This window comes from Ambystoma mexicanum, chromosome 2p (genome assembly GCF_040938575.1).
Source record: "Ambystoma mexicanum isolate Mex_15411 chromosome 2p, UKY_AmexF1_1, whole genome shotgun sequence".
In the NCBI taxonomy this organism is placed as follows: Eukaryota; Metazoa; Chordata; class Amphibia; order Caudata; family Ambystomatidae; genus Ambystoma; species Ambystoma mexicanum.
The window spans coordinates 958,951,814-958,971,402 of NC_090923.1; the positions used below are offsets into that span (position 1 = coordinate 958,951,814).

General features: G+C 42.8%; 1 protein-coding gene across 1 annotated transcript in view; it reads right to left on the reverse strand.

Annotated features, from left to right (window-relative positions):
• ATG2A (autophagy related 2A) overlaps window positions 1–19,589 on the reverse strand; it is a 2,105,371-nt gene that overhangs the window by 679,655 nt on the left and 1,406,127 nt on the right. Inside the window, exon 26 of the mRNA XM_069644746.1 lies at window positions 8,217–8,287. Within this exon, the coding sequence (XP_069500847.1) occupies window positions 8,217–8,287 (71 nt within the window). The remainder of the gene's footprint in view (window positions 1–8,216; window positions 8,288–19,589) is intronic.

Genomic DNA, 19,589 nt, shown 5'->3' on the forward strand with positions numbered 1-19,589 from the left:
CAAGTCACAATTGCAAAATGTGCTGGGAAGATTCCCTGCCATCATGTACAATGGCCTCAAAGGCTTCTCTCGCCTCCCTGTTGGGAAGTTGTTCGGCTGCTCCAGTCACCGCCGACCAGAGGTCAAAAGAACATTTATCCAGGGCACAGGAGACATTAATTACTCTGAAAGCAAGGCAGCTTGAGGCAAAAACCTTCTTCCCCCACGTGTCTAATATCTTGCTTTCCCTATTGGGAGGCAGAGTGGGGAAAGTGGACATCTGCCCGTTAATAGCAACGGTTGGTACCACCAAGCTCTTGGGGGGGACATGGGTGGACAGGAAGTCAGGGTCAGAAGGAGCCAGAACCTTTTTCTTTGACAACTCCAGATCTACAGCCCGCACAGAGGAAGCTTCTTCTCAGGCTTCCAGCACTGAGGCTTTAACTGCAATATTGAAGGGCACTAAGGTCTCCTTCTTGGGGCCATCATCCAGAATATTGGCCAGTTCAAATTGAAACTTTAGTCTGCATGGGGTTAATAACCCTAGAGCGTCAACCACTTTGGCCATGAGACTTTGGAAAGAGGCTTGGGGTCTTTCCGGAGTCAGCACCAACAGCACATCCAACTACAGATAAGTGCCAAGGCCACTGCCATTCTGTAGCCCAGACACCAGCACCAAAACAACATCTCCCTCACTGCAGTACTCCTCAGGGAAGTCCATCTCCCCCTTGAGACAAGAGAATGGAATCACCTTCCTTATGAAATATTTGGCCCATCTTTGACATAAGTGTCCCAATAGAGGTGGGGCGTATTTGAGTTGAGTTACTGCGCTGTTGGCGATGATGAAGTTAAGGGGTCGGTGCCAGAGCTAAAGCATCGACACCCGAGAGCACAGCGCGTCAGCACTAGGAATTATCTTCAGCGTTAGGAGTAGGGACCAAGCTCTTAAGCATGCGGTCTCAGACCTATGAAGGGTCCATGTCCATGCAGCCGGTTCAGGCACAGTGGGAGCCAATGGTGCCGGTGGCAGCGCCAGCACTTGGGTAGAAGCCATTAGTGCAAAGAGCCTTTGCAAGATGTCTAATATATTTAACCTAAAGGCATCCCATTTTTCTGGAGCGGAGGATTCGGTCGGAAGCCATACCTGTAGAGCTGCTTCTGGGGAGCAGAAGTTATAAGGTGAGGTGAGGAGCCAGTTATAAGATCTTCTGAAAAGCCATCTGTGTCCACGCCAGCTACCCCCTCCCTTTTCTCACCCACCAAGCCCATCCACCATGAACCGCATTCAGCTGCACGGGGTACCGCCCTTTCATATACCCGATACGTGTAGTCTGGGGCATAGGTGAGCTCGATGGCTGTTGGATTCCTACGTCTATGTAGACGCACTAGACGTTTGGGCGACTCTCTCCTGATACACTCCCTGGGGCCCAAGGTGAGACAAATGGTTTATGAACAGCCTTCCCAAATTACCGCCTCCTACACAGATGTCATTGACGCCCTGAATGGCTATTTTGCCCTGCATCATAACTGACTATGAGAGACACGTTCTCCATACTACCACGCAAGACAAAGGCAAAACCCTGGATCTATTCATCATGAGACTGAGGGAGAGGCTAAAATATTGCGACTTTGAAAACTACTCCACGGATGAGGCACTCGGGTCCCCAGTAATTGCCGGAAGCAAGTCTCCTGCTTTTCGCAAGAAGCTACTTCGGAAGAGCATCACAGCAAGACATTCTCATGTTGGCAAGAGCTGACAAGGCTATTGACAGGCAAGTTGAATCCATGGGGAGGGTCGCAATCTCTCACATACCCACAGCCTCCCTCCTTATGTCAAATACAGGCATCAGACAAAGCGTGCAAGAAAGACGTGCTGAAATGCTACAGGCGCGGCTACAATTTCCCCCATGAAGGGACGTGCTATGTGCAACCTGTGTGATGCCTGTGGGAAAGAAAATCATTTTAGGTCCATGTGCACAGTATCCAAATATAGACCGCACAAGTCTGAGAGAAGATACTCGGGAAGGGCATCTGATGGACAGAAATCCACATCGAGGAAGCCATTGTCTGATCGCAGCAGGAGAAGCTCCCTGGAAAGACGTTGTACATCACCTCGAAGCCCCAAGTACAATACTGGACAGCACTATGAACGGCACAGGTCTAATGTGCCTGAAGAACAGAAGCGGAAGTCCACAAGGCGCAATGCGTGTAACATCGAATCATCCCAGAGAGATCAGTCCGGATCCGAGTCATCTTCCAGCGGCGATAGAAAGAGGATACGTACATGTCTCGGGAGGATATCTCAGCAGCAACGTGCTCGTCTTGGAAGAAAGACGACACGGAGCAACACAGGTTCGATCCCGGGTCCGCGCTTAGAAACCTCTGGGTATGAAGCGCATTATAAATAACCTATCATATCATATCATATCATGTCATCGGAAATGGAAAGGCGACAGAATTCCGCCCATTACCACTGCAGATAAATGGCAGCACCCTGGATTTTCTTATTGACACAGGTGCGACAGTGAACCTCATGAGTGAGACAACTTATGTCTCACTGAAGCGCCCCATCAAGTTGAAGCCCTCAGACATTGACATTTATGCTACCATTCAGGCCTGGATAGCAGGTAATTACTTGGCCCTCAATACCGATAAGACGGAGCTCCATATTGTTGTTTCCGGCCCCAAGCTTAAAAAACCTGCCCCAGAGTATACAAGTTTTACCATCGCAAATAGCACCATGATGGTGGCAAAGAATGTGAAGAAGCTGGGCGTCATTGTGGACGCTCAGTTGACAGAGAGAAAACACATAGCTCAGATTCGAGCCTCATGTGGTTTCATTGATAAATTGCTCCATCACATCCGCCCATTTCTCTCTCACAAGAAAAACCCCCTTCTAGCTTCTGCCCTTGTAAACTTTCGATTGGATTATTGCAACAGTCTGTTGATTGGCATTTCCCAATCCAACATCTCAGCGTTGCAAGTCACCCAAAATGGGGCTGTGCGAGCTACCTTTGGCCTTTCCAGACACGTTCATATCACCAACGCGAGGAGGGGGTTGCACGTGTTGCCTGTGAAACATCGGATCACCCATAATATCCTGACCCTGACTGACAAGGGCCTGACCCGTGAAGCCTCAAAATATCTTAATGACCATTTGAAGGTATACCTGCCCAACCACAACCTCAAGTCTCAGGATCAGGCCAGACTCTCCCAGCCTAGATTCAGGCTTGCTATATTTTCAGAGGAGCAGGCTTTGAGGCCCGAGCCTCTGCTATTTGGAAGGCTTTCCCACCAGATTTGAGAAAAATCAAAATCACAAGTGAGTTCAAAAAGAGGCTTAAGACCTTTCTTTTCAACTCTCCTCTTAACTATGCCCCTCCGGCCTTGATCTCCCCTATGACCTACCCGTTTTCTTTGATGCCTTTGCCTCATGTTGTCTGTTTTTGTCTTGTTCTTTGTGCGCTCTGAGGCCTCTGGGCGTGTGGCACATTATACAAATTTAAATAAATAAACATGGCTCACACAAGCCACTACCATGTAAAGAAATGTTTGAATGCGCCTGCTCCTATAAGGACAAGGCTGCGACAGTAGGAATGTGTGTAATAAAAGCTGAGGGCCTGTTGGCAGTATACAGAGTTTCAAGTCAGCAATCAAGATGGGCCTGGTACACATCATGTACCGGTTCATGTCGGCATATACCTCCAGCCCAAAGAATATGGTAGTGCAAATGTTCTCATCACTCTTTCAAGGGCTGGGAAAACTTAAAGCGAATGCCAAATTAAGCGATAGAAAGAGAGCGGCACCTTTCGCCTCAAATGTCTGATATGATGCACTTGCTGCATTGCGCTAAAGTGTTTTCTAAATTAGACTTAAACAAAGGCTATCATCAGTTGGAGACACATCACCACATTTACCATGCAGGTAGGACTGCTCAGATACAAGCCTTTAAGCTTTTGTTTGTCATCAGCCGCCAAAATCTTTCAAAATGAGATTCACTATGTATTCAAGCACATCCCCCAGTGCTTAAACTACAACGATGACATTTTGATATTTGGAGCCACGATAGAAGCACGTGATGACACCATAAGCAAGGTATGCACTGCACTACAACAAGCAAGTTTGACTCTCAACCTCAACAAGTGCAAGTTTAGTAAGTGCATCTTGACATTTTGTGAACACATCTTCTCATGTGACGGTATGCAACCGGCGCAACCGGACCCTGCGAAAGTGCAGGCGCTCGTTGGCACACCCACGCTGTCCTCCATCTAGGCCGTACAGTCCTTTTTAGAGATGGCCAGCTATCGTACGTGGTACATTAAAGATTTTGCCTCTGTCAGCACGCCATTACGCCTCCTCATGGCAAAGGGACAATAGTTCTTCAGGTCCTGAGAGTGCGAGAGTGCATTTGAGGAAATCAAGTCCTGCATGTCGTCGGCTGCTTGTATGTCATACTAGAACCAGGAACTGGAAACGGAAGTCACTGTGGACGCAAGTCCTGTGGGCCTAGCGCCCATACTGGCCCAGTACAAAAAAGGATACACCTCGCCAAAGCGCGTCATCTCCTACACCAGCCGTAGCCAGAAAAAGCAAGCTCGGCTATGGTGTGGGCCTGTGTGCACTATAATTTTTTCTTTTTGGAAAGAAATGTACCATTGTGATAGATCATCAGGCCCTCGCCACCATCTACGGCAAGCCCAATGCTAAAATGCCTCCCTGAATCTCCCGGTGGGGCCTCTGTCTCCACGAGTATTCGTTTGACATTGTCCACAAACCTAGGAAGGAGAACAACCCTGCTAATTTCCCTCTCGTTTTCCACTCCCGGCTGACAGGGAGGCACAGACCAGTATGTCAACTATCTAGTGAACAAGGCGCTCCCTGCAGCTTTGACCATTCAAGAAATTGCTTGAGACACGGAGAGAGACTAATTGCTGTGTCTGGTAAAGGAGAAGATTCTCGCAGGACGATGGCGCACCACAGTGAGGGGTGAGGAGGTACTAAACGACTACCAGCAAAAGTTGATGCAAACCTTCACACTCATGAAGGATGTGCTGTCCATGTCAGCACAAGGGCTGGTTCTAAAAGAAAATAAGATTGTTATTCCACTCTCCCTACAAGAAGAATTATAGAACTCGCACATGCGGGTCACAGAGGAATCGTATCCACCAAGTGGCAAACGAGTACCAAGGTGTGGTTTCCCAAAATGGACTACAAGATACAAGTGGCGCTCCAAAGACTGCCTGGTGTGCAAGGCTGTGGCGCCATGCACGTTTCCTCAACTGTTGTAGATGACCCTATGCCTTTGAATGTTTGGGACAAGGTGGCAGTTGAACTGTTTGGACCACTGGCAAATGGGAAATCTGCACTGCTGGCCACTGACGAGATGTCTCGATACCCTGAAGTCCATCTGGTATCTTCCATGTGTGAGCAAGCCATCATTCCCGCACTCAAGGAATTTGCAGACTATGGTGTTCCCTCGATGGTAAAGACAGACAATTGGTCCCCCTTTCAGAGGGCAGGAATTCGCTATGTTCGCCAAACATCTGTGTTTTCAACATAGACAAATTACACTGCTATGGCCCCAGGCCACTGCAACAGTAGATTCATGGCCGACACCAAGCTTACATTATAAGTGTGTACCATCACAAATGGGTCTTTTTATTTTATGGTTTCTTACAAACCTTTAAAAAAATAAGATCTCCAAACATGTTTACATCTTTGTTATATCAAAATTCATTTTTCAAGAAAGCGTCAATCATGTAAACAGTAAATGGGTCTTTTATGCAAGCCATCTGTGTACTACGTTGGGACTACCGGAATACACTGCATAGCACCACAAGGTTATGTCCCTCGGATCTCATGTACAATTCACAAGATCTGTACATGTTTGCCTCATGTGCTGGGCCTGGCTCCTGAAGAAGATGGGACAAGACGTGCCCGTGAATCGGACAGCGCCCGCAAACATAAGATGACAATGATGCAGTTGCGAGAAGGAGCAGGAGCGCCCGATATCCATGCAAGGCCGCAGTGGTCGAAGTGAGTGGGAGCGGTGCTCCTCTACTTTTTTAAATTACTTTTTACTGCTCCTATACTTTTATTTTAAAAAGAAAAGGTTCCGGAATGGTTTCGTTTTAAAATAAAAGTGTAGGAAAACGTTGCAGCTTGCATTTTCAGTGCATAACACTGAATGTTCCCTTAAACAGCAGGTGCACGTGTTTGGGGGGGTGTATTGTGTGTGGGAGGGGACGTGGTGATTGGGTTTATGGGGTGTGGGTGCAGGCCAGCAGGGAACATAGTTCCACTACTTCTTTCCGTACACTTCAACCACTGCGCAAGGGATGCAGTGCCGGTGCGTCAGAGACAGAACCAGAAGGTCATGCCGCGTTTCATCCCAAGCCGCTCCAAGTGACGGACGTTAAAAGGTCAATGGTCTCCACAGTGAATGACGTTCTTTCCATCACCCAGAACTCGTTCTTTCGGAAGGTTGGCCAGACTTTCATGAAGGGACATCGTTCGAATAAAATCTCGGCGATGGTGACCCTTCGGACAGTTGTTCCGGCTATATGGATGCCGACGACAGTCACTTTGAGGAAACTGTGCAGCCACCCAGGCAAAGCCCGTCTAAGCAGGTTGTGCGTCGGCCCACGAGGTGTGTTGAAGAAATGGAATGAGTAACTGTATGTTGTGGTTTAAGTGGGGGGTGGGGGTGTAGCGTTCTAGTGTTCAGGGTTTTAAATGCCCCTTTTCGTGTTTATTACTTGCATGGCAGGAACCACGGCAGGGGTGTTTCCTGCAAGGGCTGTCAGTTTGTGGCTAAAAACAAAGAGGTTGCTGCCAAACTGCTGTGTGGTACGTATTACTTAATCGCGGTTCCGACGGCCCACAAGTCCATGAGCAGGGCTAGGGAACAGCACAGTTACCGCAATGGGAAATTACACATGCATTTACGCATAGGTGCCTGAGAATGGTGCATCTGCGTGTAAAAGAAAGGGCATGCAGGCGTTGGCACTTGGATGCCTGGCTGTATGGGAAGGAGACAGTAGCTGCGATAAATAGCGTTCAAAACAGTAGCTTTATGTGTTGGTGAGATAGCCGTTTCGAGTTCTGGAAAGAGGGCTATGTACAAATGTCTGATATGCATTACTGAGCAAACTGGGATTTAACTGAAGATCAAGCGTACAAGAGAAGGAAAAACATGAAAATAAGAGTCAGTCGAAGAGAATGACAGAAACAACAGCCATCACAACAATAGAACAACACACGTTCATCAAAGTAAGGCACAATGCCATTCAGGCATTATGCATAAGCAATGTACAAATGTTAACACTTTATCTGAAACCACCTAAAAAAAGCAGTGGAGTGCAATACAAACAGGTGAATATATTTTACTGAAAAATAAATAAACATAAAACACAAAAATAGCCTGTACAGAGACACAGCAAATGGCATGCAATTAAAAAAACCGGGGGCCGCCTAAGATTACTTTACAGAAACTGCTTGAATAGAGTTTTGAACTTTGATTGAAAATGTAACAACATACACCAGATTTCCCCTTTGGCCAAGGTCACAACCAACTGACTCTTGAGTTCCTGCGCAATTGTAGTAGAGCCAATTTGATCAGTCTTCCAAATTCCCGCCTCGATAAACTAGGCAGCTGGCCTTAACAAGCAGTATGGCCTTTAAAGGAATTTGCCAGAAGGGTACTTCAATTCTAGAAATAAAATACTTTCTCCTTTAACTAGCCACAACGCAGCATGTGAACCAGGCTTACAGTGTGTTTGACGCAATGTTGATACTTTTCAAGAGCAGTGTCCCCTAAATCCAAATGACACTGGGAGGCGCTACAATGGTAATAAAATTATCATGGTAAATAAAATCCCTAGCGAAAATGTTTTCAGTAAATGAACGTGTCTGACTTTGTTTTTCAATTTACACTTTAAAAAGAGGCAAAGTCTATCTAAAATCTATGCAACTTGACACAATATATTGGAGGTTGTAACTCTTCAAGGACTGACCAACAAGATTCATATCAGTGTTTTCAGCTTAACATTTAATTCAGGTGCACATAATCTATCGATGCCACAGTGCAGGAGAGCAACTTACGAGTCCCTGGACTGAATGTCCTCCATCTGCGACACATCATTAAGCTAAGTTTTATTTGCTTTAAAAATGCAACCTCCTGGCCCCGTAATAAAAAAAACAACGTACAGCGAAAACCTGGTCATGCCATTCATTACCTTTCCGTAAATCGACTGCATCAGCTCCGCATTTATCTGACAAGTAGACTGCAGAATCATCCAAAATAAACCTTAAAATTGTAAAAATAAATGAAAGGTCACTTCTGATGTTGAAGAATGTGAAATACAGCTTATGAGCCTACTGTATGCACTTTATACTCTTATAATACCTGGATCACTGTTCACCTCCAGTTTCATTTTTACACATATATTTTAATTCACATAAGCGTCTGAGACCATGAAAAAGGTCAGCAGTGCGTGGTACAAGTCTATTTTTTATTTAACGTGCTATGGTTAATTAAAACCTTATACACAAATATTAAAATACAGTAAAATTGAGGTTATACATAATTTCAATAGAGAATACAAGTTAAATCATTAATAGCATAATAAGAAAATTCATAATCATAAAATTGCATTACAATATTTCATATCAAACAATCATACGGTCGCTTCACTTAAAATTATTTTACATGTAAAATATGCAGCCCGAGTAATTGCCAATGAGTCAGCAGCATATACCCAGAATTGATCAGATGCAATCATGGTTAGATTGTGTGCCAAAAATGTAACGGTAGGGGCACTAACTAGTATAATATTTCGAATGTGTTCAGTCTTCTACATCACTCGTTTGCATCTTGTTTCAAATTATTTTTGTGCAACACTTCTGGTGCACGTGGGTGTAGCCGCTAGGCCGTTGGAGACTCAAAACAAATAATATTCAAGAAAGCCTGTTGTAACCAACAGGTAACCCACGTGCACTCTTAACAGACGTAGGCCATTACAAATGTTCTAGAATTGCAATTAAACAATTTATACTTTCAAAAACACAAATATTCAAAAAACGATATTTCTTTTATTACATGAATACCAACATGTCAAATCCATGGGCGTTAAACTAATGTCACATCAAACACTCAAATATTCTTAACAAATCCAAAGGAAAGTATCAAATCTCTTGTCTTTCACAAATAATGTGGATACCTTAATTACACTCCACAGTGTTTCGGATATATAATAGCCATCTTCAGGGCTTTGAGCTGTCCATCGTAAATCTATTCACACAATTGTTCACCTACAACAATTAGTAAATCATATTTTCCCTCTATGTTCCTTTTGTGGCATGACATTTCACTATTTGATGCAAAAATATTGAAGAGTGACCTCAAATAGTTGAAAGTAAACTTGGGGGAAATCCAACCCATAAAGAAATTAGGCACTATTAACAGTCTACTCCCCCATGGTTAACTAACAGCCTATCATGTTTCATAGGGTAAACTCAGATAGAATTAAAGCACTCACCAAGCTTTGATCGGTAAAGAACTTGCTGGGTGGTCCTTCGTTCTCAATCCTCCAAAAGGGAGGCTTCTACCTCTCTACAAAGTATAAAGAGAGAATAGCACCTTTTAGCCAAGTAATCCCGTAAGGACCACTTTTTTATGTAACGTGCGTCGTTAAGCAACAAGCGCTTGCTGTTGCCATAGCAACGCGGGCAACAACTCCCAATGTTCATTAACTTCGTCCCCCCAACACTAGCGTGGCAGGTTGACATATTCTTCCTCATTAGAACCAAAACATTGAAGGGGTAAGAGACTTACTAGCTTGTACTGAGCAGAAACAGCGACCGCGAGGCAGCAGACCGGGTTACGGTCGGGTGACCACGTCTGTGTAAATAGCTGTGGTAGCTATGACAATGCCTCGCGTCCGCACGCTGTGTGCAGCGTCAAACCAGCAGCCACCTTAATGTGGAAATCCTTTCAGGGATAAGAGGGCTAAAGTAGCTATAACAGACGCTTAGATTCCACACAGAGCTGGGCCGTGAATCCCTCTTTGGCTCGTAAGTGTTAATTAACACCATCATTTACATGGGTTCTGGTAAATGCATTACATATCATACTGTCAAAGGAAGATAAGCCATGTTTAAGAGAGACCAAATAAAATGAAAACTGTATGTACACCCAAAAGATCTTAACTGCTCAATGACCATGTTGCCACTCAGCCCTCGTTTTATGGCTCATAATTAACCATCTATTGATTTGCAGACCCTGTCCACAATATCAGTTGCCAGACGTCCCTCAATCCTCTCATGTATTAAACCTGCTCACATTCTAGAAGGCTACAGAGGCTTTTGCAAAACCTAGTCTCCACAGCCAAGACAATTCAGTGTGTATAAAAAGCCCATCTAAGTCAGCATCATCGGTTTCACCAAAGTACATGTACGAAAGATCAGCAAATACTCTCCAGAAATAAAAACAGGGAGTAAAAATACTCTCAACAAAAAATAGGAAGCAGACACAAAGGACCTTATGCCCCTGCTTTCACCCAAACGGCTCCATGAAAATGTTTGGACCAGTAGTACCAGAGGAAGAAACGTATTATTGCCTGAACGGAAGAAGTAAACATGTGCATGAATAACTAGGTGGAAAGAAATAATTATTACAAGAACATTAACGTTTTCCAGCAAAACATTTTTACTCACTAAGAAAATACTCCCATTGGGAAATGCATTCACATTTTTACTCCCCAAAAATAATTTTACTCCCAACTTTAAAAGATAGGGAGTAAAATACTCTCACTTCAAAATCCTATCTGGAGCACCGAGTAAGTGTCTTGCAGTTTTTATACTGTGTTGGCAAAATTTGCATTTTCTACGTTCATAGGGGACAGATGTTCCATGCTCCGGCATACTTTTTGCAGGAAAGTATATTAACACGAAGAAACATAATACAACTTTTTAAATCATAATTACTGTATTTCAGTAAATAGTGACAGGCTTTACCTATCTTAAAACCCTGCATGGTATAAAGTGCATTTCTTTTCTTTGTATTGAGGTAATCTAGGGCATTGATCATGTCCTATTAAATAGCTGCCTTTTTCATTTGTATGTTAAAACATGGATACTTCTCAGCATTTTGTGGGATAGTGAGATCAATGTTCTGGAGAAGAGAGGACACAGTCAATCGCACATTTTCAATCAGAGCATTCTTATGCCCTAAGCGTATACTATCACCTGTAATGCCAAAAAGGCTTTCATGGTCAACTGCATTATCAGATTATACAATTTGCTGCAGCAAATATTTCTCAAAGTGCAAAGCAATATAATGCCCAGCTCACATTTGATTGCCTCTATAGCAACCGCATTTGGCAGTTTAAGTACGGGTCTCCATAGCTTTCCTTCTAGTCTATCCAACCATGTCACATATTTCCCTTCAAGTATTTCTAAAGCATATAAAACGCCCGGGGCTATACTACTTTTATAAATCTCCATGAATCCTCCTATGGAATGTCCACTCGTTTTAGCAAGGTATCTTTAAATAGCATTCCATTTACTGATCATTTTGGTTGATAGGGTATTTTCATCGAATAGGGGTAATAATCCACCACCTCTAAACGTTCCTTATTGATCCACCATACACACAAGGTTTCCTTTTTTTCCGACCTTGGGCACCAATAATCATCACCTTGGTCTTTTTAGTATTGATGGCAAGATCATTCTTTACAGCTTAGCTACAGAGAGCATCCAACAACCTCTGCAGGCCGATAGGGGTTTTGTCAAAAATAACGGTGTTATCCACATATGACAGGTGTATTTACATGGGTACTTCCCTTTATTTTGTTTATGGGGGACCAGCTTCAAATTGGGAAGATCGAAATTACTCAGTGTGAAAAAACAATTATTAATTTTTTTGTTAACACTGGGATACATCCGTAAATACATTTTTATATGACTATGCATTGTGCGAAAGCCTGCAGATATCCTGTGAGTTCCGAATTGGGGAACAATAAGGGCACTGAAATTTCCCAATTCAGAATGGTCATATAGTCTTCTCTTTAACTATGGGACATACACAAGTAGAACTCTTTTACATGAAGCGTGCATATATCCAAACCCCAAAGCAAAATGGCCACTGCACCGATCCCTATGATCTTGCTTTGACAACGAGACGTGGTCAGAGGTATAGAGGAGTGCAGTTACATGGTTACCGGACGTCCTGGTGTGCCGCCAATTTTTTAAAACTGATTTCATACTGTCAGAGGTAGGACACTACACTTGTGCATCTGGAGTCGTAATGTTATCTTTGAGTCAGAACAGTGACTTTATTGGGTGTACACGCACAATTGAATTGAAATTAGCACATCAGGGCCTGTATGAAATCTGGGATAAGAAACACTGCTATGAAGTGAAACTAAGTTAAGTAATGAGATATTTGATTCTTGCAGGTTATTTTGAAGTTGTTTTGAAGTTAGAAGCCGGGTAGTAAATGTTCTTTTTGGACCCTGTCTGGTGTTTAGTTTTTGTTTATGGTTCCATGGAATAATTCGAGTTATCGGATTTCCTTTACAGAATATATAAAATCATTCGTCTTCAACCGACACCAAAAGGCATTTTCTGCTTGCAGGGACATTTCTCAACCCTCTACTGCAGGTCAGTGACTTTTAGGTAATCTTGTGAGATGAACATATGTATACTAAGTGCTGCAGGGGATGATAAAACACATGTTCTGTCCCTCCTCTTTTCTAGAAGTCAAGCAACCAGTCACTGCCATGAAATACTTTAATGGCTCTCTAAAAATCTGTGTGTCCGACACTGCTTGTACTAACAGTTAAGCACATATTACACCAGTTATGATGATAATGAAGATGGTGTGCATCATAGAGAGAGTGGATACTGATTTCCATTGTATTGTGGTTCTATTGTTTTAGAAAGTATGATCCATGGGGGTCACAACTGATTAAGCTCTTGAATAAAGTAACTTCTACGTCCTGAGGAAGGCCCAATAACTTAATATGCGAGCGTGTGGGAGAAGGAGCATTGCGGAAAAAGGGCCGAAACACGGGTTGAAAAGCACACAACTCTAATTTTGAGTCTGTTTTTTGTTTTTTGACAATTGACTGTCACTCAGTACTAAACCTCATTCACAACGAATAATATTTCATAATATCTCTGTGTAATTTTTGTTGAAAAGCTCTTTGATTATTAGTAATTGTGTGTTTGTTTAATTAAACAGAACAAAATAACTTCTGTGTCTATCAGTATCAATTATGTTTGAAGTTTACAAATTGGTAAGCTACAGAATAGGTTTTAGTGTGCACATAATTTAGTGTTAAGGGAGGGGAAATCAGCTTCCTCGTATAGTTGCTTTATCCGCATATGACAGCCTTCTAATTTCAACACCACCAATTTTGGCAGGAAAGCAATGAACTTCACTCAACACAGAGTTCATATCAGCCCCATAAAAGTTATACAAGACAGGGACGGGCCCACACACCTGTTTGAAACCTTTATTTGTATCAACAGGGGGGGGGGGGGGGGTGAGAGAGCCACCCATGTCTACACAAATCGACACTGTAGTAGCAGTATATACATGGCCTTTATGAAGTGTAGTAATAAGGGACAGATACCCCATCTCTGTAATTTGGACCATCGTTTTCCCACAGTTGACGCAATCAAAAGCCCCACTGTAATGTATAAAACACAAATATAGACTACTTTCAGGGCAACGAGAAATGTTGGCTACAAGTTAACTAAGAGCAAACATATTATTCGATGTGCTGAGACCCGATCTAAACCCAGTTTGCTTATGAGAAATTCATTTTGTTTTCAATGATCCACTTATTAATATTCAGTAAGAGAGCAAAAAAAATCATACGTCATGTGTCCGACATGGCAAGAAGACTATAGTTGGCAGGAGAAAAACGTGCTCCTTTTTAAAAAATGGGTACCAGAAAGCAACTGCGCCAACTGTTCGGTATTTCACCACTCTCACAAATAGAGTTTAATCATTTCAATAATAAAGTAGCCCATTTCATAGGGTTGCATTTGATTACTGCGTTATAGAACCCATCAGATCCAGGAGCTCTAGAGGGTTTTAGTCTAGTTACCACTCTCATAATATTCTCAAGATCAAAAGGAAAAAGGCGTGTCTGCCCCAAATACAGTGGCAGATCATAAATGGTGATCAACGTTTTCTACAAAATAGAGGCGGCGAACATACTCAACCCATTCCTCTGCCGTGATACCATTAACTTCTATAAAACTTTCCTCAGCTAGGTTCTGCCTATAGAAATACCAGAACCTCCCGAAGTCATTAGTTTAAATTTTTTAAATTTTTTAAAAATAAATCGAAGCCAGTTCTTAACCTGCCTACGGAGAGTAGCACATCTTCTCTATCCCACTTAAAGTTGGCGATTGTTTGACCCTACGAATACTCTTACCCAACATCTTTTTCCTAACCTGAATGGTGCTGTCAGTTATTTGCACGCCCTTTGCCCGAACGTTGCATAACCGACATTTAGGTTAACTCATTAAGATCGAGTTAAGCATGCTGCAAATATCCGTAGTACTCATAAATGCTAGATCATGAGATTCCAAGGGCAGCATAGAAAACATCATCTCAAATCCATCAAGATTTACATCAGATGATAAGATCCTACTATCTCCTGCATTCAATTGTAAATTCATGGCCCTAAGCCGTTGTAAGTTGTTTTAGCTCTCCATGTGATGCAAGCTTCAACATTTTATGATCACTTAGACTGGTATGTTCATGAGTCAATTGTTTCATGACCGGACCTACCCCATCATTTACAAACATATAATCCCTTTGTGATGAGGTAGCACCATTCGACCAAGTAGCCCAATTTTTCAAGGTATTCAGACCAGGGGGCTGATAAAATCCAAACCAACATTTTAAGCCATCTCATACAATTCATTAGTTGGACAGAATTATTGCGAGTGTGGCCCAATTCAATAGGGGGTGATGCCTCATACCTACCACATACATCCATACCAATGGATGCCAGTTGGCAGTAAGAATTAAAAACTCCAACCACCATCAGATCAGATTTGGGAGCCTCTTCTATCCATCCCTCTATAATATCTTCAAACCAATTTCAATATGGTCTCAATATAGGGTCCACCTGGAGGGCAATATACACTTATAATAATCAACTCCCCGGTAGTACCTAGTCCAGAAATAATGCCACATCTCACAAATGGAGAGCTACTAAATTAACAATACCCCTTGAGTTGCCATAAGGCAATTTCTGACCCCTATGCACAGACCTCCTGAAGGTTGTCCAACCCCGGAGTGGGTGGCCAGATTAGTTAAAACACCGAAGCCATCTACCATTATATTGCCAGTAACCCAAGTTTCTTGTAGAGCGATGATGTCACAACTAAACACAATTTTACTACCCTCCAAAACTAAGAAAAGATTGTGTTCTGTGAAATGATTTCCTTCCCGAGCTGTGGACTTCATTGTCCATTACCTCCTAAAGCTTTCAGAACACCAACATTCATGCAACTTATTCACATTTGGATTATTCTTGTGGTTAGCATGTGTTTGCATCAGGCTAGTTCTCTCAAGAGAGAAAATAGAAAGGCCGGATGTTTTAGGCTCCAGCTGCTGTAAATAAGGCAGGCTATCACTGATATATTTTTTGCAAGTCACAATCTCAAAGTTCATACTCAACAGTGGTGCCAAGACACAAATTGGACAATTGCCCAGTTGTCTTCACTATAAAGATCCGGTAACCCCACTAATTCAATGTCAGAAGAGGTAACCATATTTAGTTGTGGTACAAGATGTAGCAATTCTAATATTATTTTGCAATTAAGAAATGGACTGTCAGTAGTAGGAGAAAGCTCCACGAATTTCATAGATTTTCCCAACATAAAATCTTTATATTAATTTTGCGGGCAGTTCTGGGGTTTATTAGTATTAAGACATACACTTTTTTTTACAATGATCATTACTTCTATTCAGTGCGACAATATCAACCATCTTATTCACCACAGGGTTCACAAGTAAGGTAATTACTAAATATAATGTGTAAACTCCACACACTGTTGACTTGTTCTCTTGCTTGGTGCCAGATAAAGTACTTATCTCATCAGTGCAACATTGTTTTACATTGATCCATTTTCCTTCTCCGCTTTTGAACTGAAGGTTTAGGAGCTGAAGTCACTTCATACCTACTGCCCACACTAATACAAGCAATATCATCAGTTTATTTCAACCAGCGATCCACTATTTTTTCTAGATGATTTCCATCATAGGATCCCTACCATTATTTACTTTCTTTTTGAGATGTTTTTTCTCATTACATGTTTAACATAATCTCTTCCTTTTCCCATAGGTAGAAACCTCCGATATACAAACATTACTATTAAATGCTAACTTATCAGTCAATGTGATGTTATCAAGTTCAATATCACCCTCTAACTGAGGAATCCACAATGCAACCTGTGCATTTTCCAAGATAACAGCACAGAGATCACTTACAGAAGCATCAAGGTATGCAATCTGACTCTTATCCATATTACCATAATTATTATTATGCAAAAAAAGATCCACAATTTTTGACACAGTAGCATTAGGATCACACATTTCCTTCATAATAGAAGAGCAGAGACCAAAAACAACAAAGTGTGACTGCAATCATCTCAAGGTTATTAGTAGAGCAGTTTATATCCTCCTGCATTACATCTGTTAAAAAAGTACTTTCAAATGTATTACTACTCCCAGGAGATGGAATGGATTCTGCACCAATACGTACTAAGTCAGTTGAGGCAGATAAATGACTGCCAATGATGTTATCATAGCTCTACATACCGCGACTTGTAGTATCTGCTTCTATTGGCAGTGGAATGGTCAAGGATTGACGTTTTCACTCATAGCATAAGTTAATTAATGAGTCTTAATAACATGACATAACATACCATGAAACCAAAGATAATAATACAGCACTCAAAATGTGAATTTGTTTATTTAGGCTATTTACAAGAACTCTAAAACCACTTAGTTTGAACACTGAATATGCTGAACAATGACTTCACAAAATCAAGACCTGATGTAAGTGAATAGACAGTATTCCCCTACTTTTCAAAAGAAAATGCTCATGGAACTGTTCAGCAGAGCAGACAAAGATATGTTAGGAATAAAATAGGGAATGTGCATTTGCTTAGGAATGGAATTCAAAAAACATCTTCTACCAGTTGTGACACGGTTATGGTCTTGACTCTGTCAAAGGAGGCAAGAAAGTGACCAATCTTAGCCTGGAGTCGGCTTTCTAAAGCAAAACTCTAAACAAGCTCTGCTCCAGCCATACGAGTTGGAGGGTCACTAATCCCCAGAAATCCCCACCACTTTGCGAAATTATGACAACACTAATGCCACTCGTAATATCTCAATGCCTCCCGGTACAGTTCCTCGCCACAGTTCTTTTGTTTTCCAGAACTGCAACTCCCAGAATCCCCTTGCAGACAGGCAGAAAAACCCAGACTGGATAAAAAAAAAAAATAATTCCCAAATTACAGTACTTCAGACTGTGAAAAAGCAACACCATCCAACACACAGCAGCCAACATTAAATGTCAATGTTAAAGGATATGTGTTCCGCGCATTATCACTACCGGAGTGGTCCTCTGGAGTATCTGAAAAAGGACTGTGTGAAACAGGGGGGTGTGGGAGAGGTTAGTACGGTGCAGTGGGAATAGAAAAGTGAGATATGATGTTCTGTTGGCAGCTTCAGTTTGGTTTGCACCGTTCACTGAGCTTAGGTGCAATTTTCGAGCCTGAGCGATTCCCATGTGTTGTTGTGCATGGTTATGTGTTGTTTGTATGTTGTTGCAGTGTGGTGAAGTACGTGCGGTTTGCTGGGCAGAGATGTGGTCGTCTGAGATGGTTAGGAAGGTTATGGGTCCCTGCCTTGATTTCTAGTGGTGGGGTAAGGGGGTCCCTGCCTACTGTGGCATTCCTCTGTAAACTTGGCAGTGTGTGTGCATGAGAGGTCCAAAACGTCCTCCCTAAACCCACCAGTTGGGAATGATTAGGCAATGGATTGTGGGTCCCTCCCTGGGCTTCCTGATTCTGCCACAATTTATGGTTCCTACTCGTTCCATTCCGATTCTGGGGTGAAGAGCCAAGTTTTAAAGAAGCAGAGGACTCGCACTCCAATCAGAAAATCGAATCCCCTGCCCACAGCATAACAGGGAAACACCAGATTGTTTGGAAAACCGTGCTGGAAAAGGGAGAGGGGTTTAGAGGTTTTTTATTAAGCCTCCCAGTTGTGGAGCCCTCCACCTGGGGAACAGGCAGGCACTGATTGGTGCAGGAGATCAGTTAAGCACTGTAAGTAATGGGGAGGAGAGACAGTTCCTGCATTCAGAGCCCTACACTATAAATGCACACAGCAACAGAAGCAGAGTGTCGGTTGTACGGGTGAGTTTGTGGGTGGAGTTGAAGAAAGGCCAAGAGACCAGGTGGAGGAAGGCCAGCGGAGCGGAGTGTTGGAGAGGCTGAATTTGAAAAGGTGAGGTATTTAAGAGAGAGAGCGGTATCAGTGGTGCGTAGTGTATTCAAGTTGCGGAAGTGGGGAGGGTGGAATTTAGAAGGCAAGAAGGGAGAGAGAAAGACTGAAGATAGTGTGGGAGATAGGAGAGTAGTGACTGTAGTAGTTGGTGTGAGAGGGAGTGAGATTTAGGAGAGTGTGAGGCTAGCAGAGAGGGGTGTAGAAGTAGGGTGCAAGGAGTAGGGTGTATTAGAGAAGTGGGGAAGGGGTGAGAGTAGTGAGAGTGGGTATAGTGAAGGGGTGAGCAGGGCACCATATGCTATAGTTTTGAGGGCATGAGAAGAGTAGTGAAGTAGTGGTGGGAAGAGAACTAGCAGTGGCGAGGGAGTACTAGTATGGAGAACATACAAGTCAAAAGACAGTAGTAGCAGTATAGTACATACTAATAGAGGGACAGTCGAAGTAGAGACTGTGGTCATAGTAGAGAGAGGTGGTAACAGTAATACAGGAAGTCATTTTAGTAGTGGTAGAGCAGTAAGATTTGCATGAGTGTGGAGAAAGATTGAAGAGGGGAGAATGGTAGGAAGAAAAGGCACCAATATCTTAGAATTGTGGAGAGAATAGACGGAGGAGGTTAGGAGGAGAAGATTAGTGTAGAGAAAAGGGGTGATAAGATAAGTAGGCACCCATATACCACCCTCTATAACTAATATCTTGGTAGTGTAGATTTAAGTAAGAAGTCCCTGCGAGAGATAGATACCCAGGGACTCCCGCTTAGAGCAAGTTAGTGAACAGACCATAGGGGTTACCATGCTGTAGAAGCTAACCAGGGCTACTGACACCTGAGCTAGGGCAGGAATTCCTGGGGAGTTGAGAGAAAGAACGACAACCCTAGCACCACCTTCCCAAACACCCTTTTCCAGCTGGTTCACCTTGTGTGCTGCAACCATTTCCTGTCTGTTCGCCAATCTTACGAACATGGTAAAAAACCACACCATAGATTTACTGTGTGCTTTTATAAAAAAAACCTTTGAAATAGGAGCGAGACGTGTATCATTTAGTTCATTTGCCACAGAGTGGT